General features: G+C 34.7%; 2 protein-coding genes across 3 annotated transcripts in view; one reads left to right on the top strand and one right to left on the bottom strand.

Annotated features, from left to right (window-relative positions):
• LOC129756339 (location of vulva defective 1) overlaps positions 1-12,534 on the top strand; it is a 760,372-nt gene that overhangs the window by 434,427 nt on the left and 313,411 nt on the right. The window lies entirely within an intron of this gene.
• On the bottom strand, positions 2,820-3,735 carry LOC129756344 (uncharacterized). Its single transcript, XM_055753203.1, has 2 exons — positions 3,298-3,735; positions 2,820-3,244 (listed from the first exon to the last, which is right to left on the bottom strand). The coding sequence occupies exons 1-2, from the start codon at positions 3,606-3,608 to the stop codon at positions 2,875-2,877; spliced, it is 681 nt and encodes a 226-aa protein (XP_055609178.1). The 5' UTR covers positions 3,609-3,735; the 3' UTR covers positions 2,820-2,874.

The raw sequence follows: 12,534 nt of genomic DNA, 5'->3' as shown, positions 1-12,534 counted from the left end.
TTGGATTTTTCGGATTTTTCAGATTTTTTTGATTTTTCAGATATTTTTGATTTTTCTGATTTTTTTTTGATTTTTCAGATTTTTCAGATTTTTCTGATTTTCTGATTTCTGATTTCTGATTTCTGATTTCTGATTTCTGATTTCTGATTTCTGATTTCTGATTTCTGATTTCTGATTTCTGATTTCTGATTTCTGATTTCTGATTTCTGATTTCTGATTTCTGATTTCTGATTTCTGATTTCTGATTTCTGATTTCTGATTTCTGATTTCTGATTTCTGATTTCTGATTTCTGATTTCTGATTTCTAATTTCTGATTTCTGATTTCTAATCTTAAGTCCAATGTCTGATGAAAAACTATTTTGTCTCAAATTTAAAATTAGATGTGAAAAATGTTATGTAAGCCATTAATCTGAAATTTGATGTCTGATATCCTTAGACTCAAATCTGATGTCTGAAATCTTAAATCTCATACTTCAATTTCGAATTCTGAAGTCTGCAGTCTAAAGTCTTTGGTCTGGAAAGAATTAAATCGAAAATTTGACATATTCAGTCGGATGTCTAATGTCTGAAGCTTATGTTTGAAATCTGAAATCTCACGTCAAAAGACCGAACTATGACGTCTGAATTCAGGGGTTGAACGTCTTATGTCTGAAGTCTGAAATCCGACGTTTGAAATCTGACGTCTGAAGTCTGACGTTTGAAGACAGATGTCTTTACGTTTGAAGTAAAAAAATCTAAAGTCAGAAGTCTGAAGTCCGAAGTCTGAAGTCTTTAGTCTGAGGTCTGAAGTCTGAAGACTAAAGTTTAATTTTTAAAATCTGAAGTCTAAAATTTGAATTGTGAAGTCGAAAGTCTGAAGTCTGAAGTCTAAAGTCTGAAATCTGAAGTCTGAAATCTAACTCTGAACTCTGAACGCTGAACTCTGAACTCTGAAGTCAGAAGCCTGAAGTCTGAAGTCTGTAGTGTGAAATCTGAAATCTGGAATCTGAAGTCTGCAGTTTGAAGTCTTACATCTGAGGTCTGAAGTCATAAGATTAAAGTCTGAAGTCTGACGTCTGAAGCCTGAAGTCTTGAATATGAAGACTGAAGTCTGAAGTTTGAAGTCTGAAGTCTTAAGTCTGAAGTCTGACATCTGAAGCCTGAAGTCTTGAATATGAAGACTGAAGTCTGAAGTTTGAAGTCTGAAGTCTTAAGTCTGAAGTCTGAAGTTTGAAGTCTGAAGTCTGAAGTCTGAAGTCTGGAGTCAGAAATCTGAAATCTGAAGGGTGAAGTCTGAAGTCTAAAGTCTGAGGTCGGAAGTCTGAAGTCTTAGGTCAAAAGTCTGACATCTGAAGTCTGAAATCTGAAATCTGAAATATGAAGTCTAAAGTCTGAAGTCTGAAATCTGAAATCTGAAGTTTGCAGTCTGAAGTCTGAGGTCTGAAGTCTTAAGATTTAAGTCTGAAGTCTGAGGTCTGAAGTCTAAAGTTTAAAGTCTGACGTCTGGAGTCTGAAGTCTAAAATATGAAGACTAAAGTCTGAAGTTTGAAGTCTGAAGTCTGCAGTCTGAAGTCTGAAGATTGAAATCTGAAATCTGAAGTCTGTATTCTGAAGTCTGCAGTCTTATGTCTGAGATCTTTGCAGTTTGCAGTCTGAAGTCTGAGGTCTGAAGTCTTAAGATTTAAGTCTGAAGTCTGAAGTCTGAAGTTTAAAGTCTGAGTTCTGACGTCTAAAGTCTGAAGTCTAAAATATGAAGACTGAAGTCTTAAGTTTGAAGTCTGAAGTCTGAAGTCTGAAATCTGAAATCTGAAGTCTGCAGTCTTAAGTCATTAGTCTGAGGTCTGAAGTCTTAAGATTAAAGTCTGAAGTCTGAGGTCTGAAGTCTAAAGTCTGAAGTCTGAAATCTGAAGTCTGAAGTCTGAAATCTGAAGTCTGAAGTCTGAAGTCTTAAGTCTTAAGTCTGAAGGCTGAAGTCTGAAGTCTTAAGATCAAAGTCTGAAGTCTGAAGTCTGAAGTCTAAAGTTTTAAGTCTGAAATTTGAGGTCTGAAGCCTAAAGTCCGAAGTCTGAAGTCTGAAGCCTGGGAACTTTATTTTGCTGACTGCAGTCTAGCGAGTGAAATGTCTGAAGTTTGAAAAGCTTCAGTTTTTGACTGAATTATAGCGAGTGAGATGTCTTAATTGTTTTTATCAAAAGTTTGATCACCAAACTCCAGATTATTATGTTTGATTTCTGAAGTTTATGTTAATTTTCCGTTTAAGTCTATTTTAAGGTTTTATGTTTTTGATCCTGTGAATGATTTTTTTTTTCCAGTCTATGAATTTTCATTCGATTTTCCAATCACCTGCCTTATTTTAACAAAAAAAGTTTCCTGACATTTTCCTACTTAAACTTTGAATGGGAATGGTTCAATAGTGCATTACATACAATTATAGTGCTAATCATTTCCAGCTGCTCCAAAAATCGTTAAAAGTGCCTTAAATTTTGTCCAAAAGTTTAAGCGTGCTCCTCAAAGCCTCAAACTCATTTCATTCATCGTTCCTCTTTTTGTTTAACTTTCTTAAATGTATCAACTGCACACAACCTCACTCACCCATACAACATTCGTTACACGCACCAATACTTCTACCTACACACTCACCAGCTATATTTTACTCAGTTAGTTAGTTAGCTAGAAGCCGTAAGGACTTATCGTATAGTAGGATATTTTCTAATGTAAATAAATTATTTATTATGTAAAAACCGACGAAATAAAATGGAAAAATGTGAATCGAAGTGTACCGATTTCGAAGTAAATAAAAACAGTTAAAATAATTAGAAAAAAAAAACTTGATTGTGTTTTATTGACTTTTATGATTTTTGTTTGACTGATTTTTCTATTTATGTTGACCATTTTCAAACTGTCACCTCCCTGTTTTCGATTGAATCAGACTTTAATTTCTGACAAACGACAAGCCGCTGGTCCTGTTCCATCTTTAGGCTGACCTCTTGCTGAAATCGATTAATGATTTCGCTCTCCGGATAGATCAACGTCTCATAAACCGCGCTCTGTTCATCGCTCAGTCGGACCGTTTGGTCGTCCGAGAAAATGGTCGTTATGATTTTGACTCCATTCGGGATCGAAACGATTTTCGTGTGGCTCTTGAAGTAGCGCGGGTCCTCCTCCTGCTCTTCGTCTTCCCCCATATTTTGTTCCGCCGAAGCTTGTTCCGTTGGCGGAACCAATGTTGCATCGGATTTGTTTGGTTCTATTCCAATTGATTCACTAGAATATAATTTTTTTAATTAAACCTTCAAATTAGGTCTCCAAAAACTCACCCCGATTCCTTGGAAACCTTGGAAGCCTTGGAATCTCTCCTAGAAACGGGGGCAGTCAGCTTTTCTAAACTTCTAATCTTTTCCTCAAAAAGTCGACACAAATTGATGACCCGGACGCTCGGTTCCTCCAGGGTGTCGGTTGAGGAACCTGAAAGTTCGCAGTCCCCATCAACCCCGGAGGAGCAGGACGAGAAGGAGCTCACGTTCGGAGTAGATTGGTTCCTAGGACTGTGGGGACACACGTAGTCGCCGCCAAACCCCGGGCATGGGTGACCATCTTCCTGGGCGCATTCGCAGCTGATGTAGGACATGTTTACTTCCTTCGAGTTCGTTCGGTCCCTTGGAGTTGCACTTGAATTTGGAATTCTTCTGGACCTGGATTTTCCTGAATGGGATTGGTTCAAATGATGGGAAGAATTGAATTTTCTTTTCAAGCTTGCGATAGAATTTTTCAAATGTCTACTGTGATCGAGCTGAAATTACTGGAAGACATAAATAGGTATTCTACGGTCATCAGGTGACATTGGCCCTTTTCAGAATTTTATGCTATTTTTGCTTAGCATTCAATCTTTTGTGTATATGGTCATTAGACCGGTGCAAAACATAACTTTTTGCTCCCAAAGGTTTTTTCGATGCCATTTGGGTCACTAAGCAGCAGTGTAAAAGTTGAGATGATTAGGTTGATTCCTGAGTTAGCGCAGCGCGTTTCAATTTTTTATGGAAATTTGTAAGGAAGAAGAAATTTTTGCACATTAAATCATTCAGAAAATTAAAATAAGCTTGAAATGAAGTTGGTCTTTAATTTTTTGAAATCTATTCTGAAGCCTCATTTTTTCAACAAGACAAGCAGTTAAGCATTTCATGGAAAAAGTTCTAACCATTTCAAAACAAAAATCTGTATCCATTGAAAAGTTTTTAAAATGCAGACTTTGCTTGTTAGAGCTTTTAATAATTTCATGAAATATTTTTGCAAAGGTTATATAAATCAATTAATTCCCTGGCTATGCAAAGTGGTTTTTTGAGATTTTTTATATACATCCTACTGTTACACAGCTTTCAAAAATGCAGTCAAAAACGCTCAAATTAAAAAAAGATTTTGAAAACAAAAATTTTGTATGACATCGATTTTTTTTATTTCTGGGCTACAAGTTAGATTTGTACTTTGTTCACATGAATTGTACTGCAAGAATCAAAGATTTTTTTTTTTCATATAATGGTATTTTAATGAAGCTTTCTTTACATCTCTGGCGATTTTTGAATGAAAAATTTTCTTTTTCCATACAAATTTCCATACAAAATTTAAACTCGTTGCGCTCATACAGGACTGGATGAATCGCTTTCAACATTCTTATTGCTATTTTTGGTAGCAAAACAACCAAAAAAAGTTATGGGAGGTGTAAAAATTGAAAATTTCCATACAAAGCTTACAGCGCGCAGCGGTCTAATGAAGACTAAGCAGTAGTTTTTCTTGGCTAGGCGGGTTTTCTCTAAACACTTCTCATCAGCTTCTGTACAGTGCTTTCTCCAGCCATTTTTACCACTCTCGGTCATCATTTCTTGATTTTTCAACACTTTCCGCCAGAGCTGCGAAATTGGAGGAGAACTAATGATGGCTACATTTGTAAAACCATCATTCTCAGCAAGCCAAACTCTCTGCCTGTGCACATTCCCAATCTATGACGAGCAGGCAAACGAAATTTTCACTCTCTTCCTTAGCGTTGACAATGAAGTCTTCGAAATTCTCATCATCAGCTTTGCTGACTGACAGAAATTTTTTGCGATTCTCTTTTCACCTTATCGACGCTGATTGAAAATCGTTGCTTTCTGTTTTTGCCCTAGCAAAGCAAGCGACAACTATGGGAGGGCGATAGTCGGTCTGCATGGATATTGCGTGCGAATGCTCCCATAGCTTTTGGGTTGCTTTACGTTGCTTCTTATGTTTTTGTTGTTGTTGCATATAGGCGCAGGCCTATTCGTGGAGTGACGATGATCGTTTGATAATTTTTTTTCCCGCTGGATGGCGTGCAATTTTTTTTTTGTAAGAATCCAATTGATTTTAAATTACCTAAAGGTAGAATTCTGATAGCTGTTCTGAAGCGTAATTGATTAAAGCAATATACAAAGGTGGGCGTAAAATTGTAGTGCCACTAAATTCTACGCTAAATGTCGGTTTTATTCATAAGCAAAAAAACTTATTTAGGTACCTGTAATAGATTATTAAGGAATTCCTTTTGGAATTGTTATGTTTTTTTTTTTTACAGTTTTAGGGAGAAAGTATTTCTAAACGGTACTCAAAATAAGCAACGCAGAATAAAAACGCAATCAAAAGTTCGAAAATTTATACATTTTTTTTGCTTGTTTTAAAATTATCGTTGATAAAAGTACAATAGAAACAAGCAGTTAAATAAGTTATTTGCAGTAATTTGAAAGAATGAACGAGAACTCATATATTTTTAATAATCAGCTTAAATATGCTGAATAGATTCATATTTTAAACTCCAATTTCAGAAAATCAACCAAGATTCGAAATCAAAATTTAGAATTAAGCTATGGAAACCAAATACAGATACAGGGTGCAGATTCAGATTTCTCCAGATAAAAAAAAAACAGATAGGATAGGACTCGTAATTTTTATGAATTTTTAAAATTTAGTTTGGAATTGTTTTTAGAAAGTCCCAATTGGAATTTTGTACAGAAATGAACTCACATGAGTCTTATTTGAAATCCTAGCTTTATACTATAACATCGAATATGCCATTTTTATTAATCATTATTTATTGATAAATATAATATTATATAATATAAAATATAATAATATACAGATCCCGTTCGATTTGGTCAACATGTCCGAACATTTAGCGTTGCCAAAATTTATCAGGCTTTTCTTAACTTTTTTTTAAATTTATTACTAAGAAAATGATTAATTTTATAATCAACATAATTTTAAGTGAACTTTCGAACATTTTTAATAATTTTTTATTTTATTTTTAAAATGTTTTCATTTAAAAAGATGCATTTTGCACTTTTGCTGTTTTGTCTTTAATGCTTTTTTTTTTCATTCCGCATCATTTTGTTGTTATTTTTGGACTTTTTGAGTTTTTTGTTTGAATTTTATGAAATTTCCATCTTTTTACCATAGATGAGTACGTAATATTTTTAAATTTTTTTGTTTTTGTTGTTGTATTTGTTCACCATTAAAGAACGCAAAAACACATGTATGGTGTTTGTCTAAATCATATTGGTCCTGCTATAGCGATAACTTGAAATTAATGTTGCTTCTAAAATCCGCTCGATCTTGGCACATGTGCTAGGATTTGGTCCTTCAACCGTTCGATTAAACCACAGACAAAATTAAACTATTCTCATTACAAGTTTTGAAAATGTCGAGTTTATTTAAGACTTCATTTAACTCCTCAGAGCTCAGTAACATTCTTTTTATTTTTTGAATGATAATGAATTGATACAGGAAAGATGAGTAAAATAGTTTTTAGAAAAGTTTTCAATTTTGCCATTTGTAATTTTTTTTTTAATTTAGTTAAAATTATATGTTTCAGTGTTAAAAAATACCAATGTAACCAAAGTTCTAAAATAATCATTATCGGGAATGAAAATAAGTCAAAAATTTTTTTGCTTGAATTTTCCAATTATGTTTTTATTTACAATTCATTTATTTGAAACGGCTCAAACCATTTAGTTTTACGAAGCCGGGATTATTTTTTTGAACAACATTGTTGTTGTTTAATTAACAAAGATTTTTTCACATAAACAAATATGTTTTGATATCGGTATAATTATGCATTCTTCTTATAACTTCACCAAACTTTGAATAAAGACGTTGGAAACTCGTAATAAAATTTTGGTTTTCAAAACCCGAATGAAATGAAAACTCAGAACATAGAATAAAAAAGTATAATATTTAAGCTTTGCTCAGAGCTCAAAATAAACGTAGCAATTAAAAATTCATGCTCAAAATTAAAAATTTCATCTTATTTATAATTTTACTATTTGCAAATAAATAACCGAAGCATGTAGAATAAAAATAGCTCAACTTTGAGTTTTTAAATTTTAATAAGAAATTATTTCAAATTTAATCCTCATTCGATAGACACATAATCATGATCATTCATAATTTATTTAAAACAACAACTATTTTAGGACATAAATGAAGCGCATCGAGTTACGATAAAAAAATTATCACCCTTCCTGGACAATTCAAACGATTCCCGCTCAGTCCATCATATACATTTGCTTTCCTATATAACTACCAGCGTTCAGTAGGAAGCGTAAGCAACAACATCCTAGCAGACCGAGTCCAGCGAGCCGAACGAGGAACGAGTCTTAATTTTCACTCCAAGCTCGGCTAATGAAAATTAACCTTCGTTGGTTATCATCGAGTTCGGTTCCACTGAAAGAAACGAAGCCATCATTGGAGCGACGCCGGCTGCTGGTGATGATTTTCAGCCGTCGCTTCCTCCTGACAACGAATTCTCGCTACAAAGAAGGAGGCTACATTGTCAAACGATAGACTCTCAGAGAGAGCCAGTTGGACATAGCAACGTGCACAATGATGGTTCAGAGTAGGCGAGCTGGATGATGATGATGGCTGCTTGTTTCTCCTTTTCATTCGTTTTCAATCATTAGCTTTCGCCTATCGCAGGTCTGCTTTCCGCTGGTTTATTAATTTTCCGCATGTTTTTCTTCGTGAAAGCCCAAATACTGTCACTGGACGAATCTCTAGACAGTTTGGTGGGTTCATGTCTTTCGGTAAACATGTAAACTTGTTGTTTTCATACCACTTCAATGCATCGTTAGAGCAGTGACACAAAGCTTAGCATTAGAAGATTGTTATGCTGATTAATTAAGGGTAAAAACTTTTTTTTTGTAAACATTCTTGCACGTAAATTTTTCCATTCTCTGTTAATATGAATGGACGAGACATTTTACCCTCTTCACATATGGTTCCCCAGCCAATAATTTGGTAGGTATATCATAAGATATATCACGTTAGAAAAAATCATATACTTACCAAAAGTTGAGGAGATATACCTACATGTTTCTTTTTTTTTCCAAGGATTTTTACTCTTTTGAGTAAAAACAGGTCCTACCGGCTTCCGAGAAATTTTGGCGACAAAACACTAGCGCCAAAATAGATTTTACGGACTGAGATCCAAGCTCAAATTGTGTAATCTGTTACACACACTACTGCATAAAAATCAAATCAGCTGGCGTTTAATTTTTTGTTTACATCCCAGTTCTCTTTGTTTACACCACAGCACAGTCGTCAAAGTTGCAAAAAAATATGAATTTTTACAAAGTTGTTCAAATGTGTTGAATATATATGTACTGGATTGAACATTATGAGCTTGTGGAATATATGCCAGCAGTTGTTTTAATTTTCGATATGATTATTTGAAACATTTATTTGCTCCGTATAAATAAAACATTGATTCTATACGCGACCCTCGTTTCAAAATTCATTCAATCAAAACTTGGCTGTTTAACGAATTTGAGAAAATGAACTTGAAAATTGTTCGAGTAGTGTCTTATTTTACATAAATTTGGTATCCCGAGCAGACTTTTATGGCAAAATTATAGCAAATCTTGCTATCACGCCCTGAAAGCCAAATGTGCTTTCATTTTGCTTGACATAAGGTGGTACACAGCAAAAATGAGAGCACAATTTTTCATACTTTGTTAGCAAAATGATGCCTAATTTTGCTAAAACTGAGAGCCTAACTACACCTCATTTTTTGAGAGCTTGGAGAGCACAATGATGCTTATTCAAGGCATCACCAAATTATCAGTGATGGTAAAATTTGGCATTGTTATGCTTTCAAAACTTTTAGATAACGAGAGCAAAACGAGGTTTAATTATAGTCTCACTTTAATCCAAATTTGGCTTTACTTTGCCCTCCGTGCTTGATTTCTTTCTACATATTTTTGCTGTATACCTCCTTAAGTCAACCAAAATAAATGCAAATAAGGTTATCATTGCGTGATAGCATTTAGTCTACTTTGCCATAAAAGTTTGCTCGAGAAACCAGAGTCGCCTTTGGTTATGCAATGTGTTAGGCTGTTAGCAATATATTATGGATTCGAAAACACTTTAAAATTAAACATCTCCCAAACAAACTCCCAATGCGTCATAGCAAATTTGGTCCTTTTTTGATAAGAAAATCTTCTTGGATACACTCTAGAAAACAAATCGGCACTTGAACATTTTTTAATCGCCGCAGAGACTCATCAAATTGAATTAACAAATTTTTATTTAAAAAAATCAAAAATCACTCAATTCATCTAATTCTAATATTCTTGACCAATTAAAACTAATTGCTAAGATAATTGTTTAGGCACCGGAACACTATTCGGACACGATTAAGTAACTCGCGAATTTTAACTTCAAACGCAACAACTTTTATTTCGATTCGGAATTGGGGGTTTTATTTTGGCGATCTTAACACGACGGGTGATTAGTTTGGACTGTCGTACAAACTGTGTTTTACCAAAAGTGGCGAAACAGATAGAATGGATATAATTCAACAGTTTTCTATACCTTCAACAAACACATTTACATTATCGCTCGAGTATTGAATGCGAAGAGAAAAAGCATAAACGTCATGTAAACATTCTCTTCCGCTCTGCAAATGAACAGAGCTTATATCTCTCCTGAGAGGTGTTTTAGATGTGTTTCGAGATGGTCTAAGTTCCCGTAATTTTTCTGTTACTAACACTAGCCGGTGAGATTTTACTCAAACAATAATGCAACAAAAAAGTCTTGTTAATTTAGTAAAGTTTAGTAATTCAGTAAAATTTACCTTAAAGCAATGATCAGTGAGCAGTGAAACTTCAACAAAATAACAAAAACTAACGCAAAAATTGAGAGAATGTACTTTTTTCTCAACTTAACTTATTCCTATTGGTGGAATAGAAGAATGTAGCAAGAATTTAACTAATGGTTTCGTATAATATGATATGAATCAGACCCGAGCAGACTTTTATGGCAAAATTATAGCAAATTTTGCTATCACGCCTTGAGGGCCAAATTTGCTCTCATTTTGCTTGACATAAGGTGGTACACAGCAAAAATGAGAGCAAAGATTTCCATACTTGGTTAGCAAAGTGATACCAAATTTTGCTAAAACTGAGACCCTAACTACACCTCGTTTTCCGAGAGCTTGGAGAGCACAAATATGCCAATATAAGCCATCAAATATTTATCAATGATAGCAAAATTTGACATCATAATGCTCTCAAATCTTTCGAAAAATAAGGTGTAGTCAACGTCTAAATCAAATTATGTTGATCAAATTAGGCTCTCAGGGCGTGATAGAAGAATTTGCTATAATTTTATCGAAAGAGTATGCTCGGGTGAATATCGCCTTCAGTTAGGCAACAATTAGTGAAAGGGATATTCTTTATGGCAATGCTTTCATGCCGCCTATGATTGCGCCTTAATGTATGCGATTCAGCGAATTTGCTCCAAACATAAAATGAGCCCAACGTTTTGATGATGACTTATCAGATGACACTTTTTTTTTAATTTAAATTAGTTTTAGGGTGCCGCACAAAATAATTTGATAACTGTTAATCACAAAATCTCGCAAAATTAAAGCTCTCAGTTTCATTGGGGTACATATGTCAAAATAATCAATTTTTTTGATAAGTTTACAGAAATCCTCAATACCTCAATATAAATCTAATTTAAAACTTAGGTCTTTTGAACATATTTTTATTGCATTTTGGATTGAATTAAAACTGCACGAAATCGATTGATATTCATATAAAAAATCGACCAGTCTGATAAATTCTACGCGCATTTTTTTGAAACTATTTTAGTCAAATGATTTGAGCATTGCATTCCTCTGATCCTAAACGCTTCAATTGAACTCTCTGATAGTGAAATGCTATCCATTGGATAAATTAATACTCTGAAACCCATATGAATTATGCACAGGTGTGGACAAAACTACATGAATCATATAAAAGAAAAAATCATTAGTTTTATTGCTACGCTACTTTTAAGTTTAACGGCGTTTACACGCCATTTAACAACGACATATTACGATCCATGCGATTTCCAAAATAGAAATAAAAGTATTCTGTTATTTGGTTCTTATTTGGACATTTTGGCTTTGAACACAAGACACGATGGTGCCATGTTTCGTCATACTAAGATATTCATCTGCACCTAAACATAAACCACATAGATATCGGACGATTTGCAGCTATCTAAACTGTACATCTTCTTTTTTGTAGTAGCTTTTTCATAGCAAGAATTTGAATCTCCTAGCTAATAAAATTCACCTCAATGATTTCCACTAACGTGTAATCGAAAGTCGATTTATATCTTACCTTATCTTATTAAAATAAAAGATCTCCGCTATTGACAGGGCCAGCGTCTTCGAATGATTCTAGTCATGGTTCTCGTCGGCAGTTTTTCACCGCAGTTGATGCCGGACCGGAAAGCTAACGCTTCTGTTGTCATCTGAGGAGGAGATTCCATTTCCTCCGGAAGCTGAACTGACAAAAACGTCTCGCTGAAACTACTTCGCCCCGCAAGACCAAGTGTCGATACGCCGTCGAACTTGGCCAAAAATGATCGTCAATCTGCCGGTCCTGGTGAAGGACGATGCCATGCGACTGTACGGCCACAGTCAAAATGGGTCCGGGACGAGAAAGTAGGAAGAAGTTTCGACGAACGCTTCCGTATTAAGGGTTAGTTTTTCATTAAACTACACCGCACCTCGAAAAATGCTGATTATTTGTGCTAAAATCACTGGAAAAAAAAATGATAATTGTTTTCTATAATTGAACTTTATCAATAGTTACCTGAACATGGCTTCAAAACTCGGTCTGTTACTGGGGATCGGTCGTTTGCGGCATGTGGTTTAACCTAGTCAAACATCTCTAGTGGCAAGTTTTCACCTCGTGATGGATGTGGAGAGACGGATACATTGAATCCGGGATGGCAATGAAGAAGGACATCTCTGAGCTGTATTTTTAAACGGATACACTAGAATTAAAATGTCTGCTTCACCATCGATATATGTAGATCTGTACATATTGTGCAATATTTTGTACTGTTTCAATGCTTACCTGCGAAGCACAGGCTGCAGTATTCTGAGGTCCTGGAGCGGCCACAGATTTCTCGGTAAGGCCACCTGGATTACACATTTTTCCGGCTGGTTTTTGGAGGACAAAGGCTTACGCGACACTTTCCCGACAGAATTTCACGTG

This window comes from Uranotaenia lowii, chromosome 3 (genome assembly GCF_029784155.1).
Source record: "Uranotaenia lowii strain MFRU-FL chromosome 3, ASM2978415v1, whole genome shotgun sequence".
NCBI classification, from domain to species: domain Eukaryota; kingdom Metazoa; phylum Arthropoda; class Insecta; order Diptera; family Culicidae; genus Uranotaenia; species Uranotaenia lowii.
Note: the sequence above shows the minus strand (reverse complement) of the source record. Positions and strands in the feature narration are given on the sequence as shown.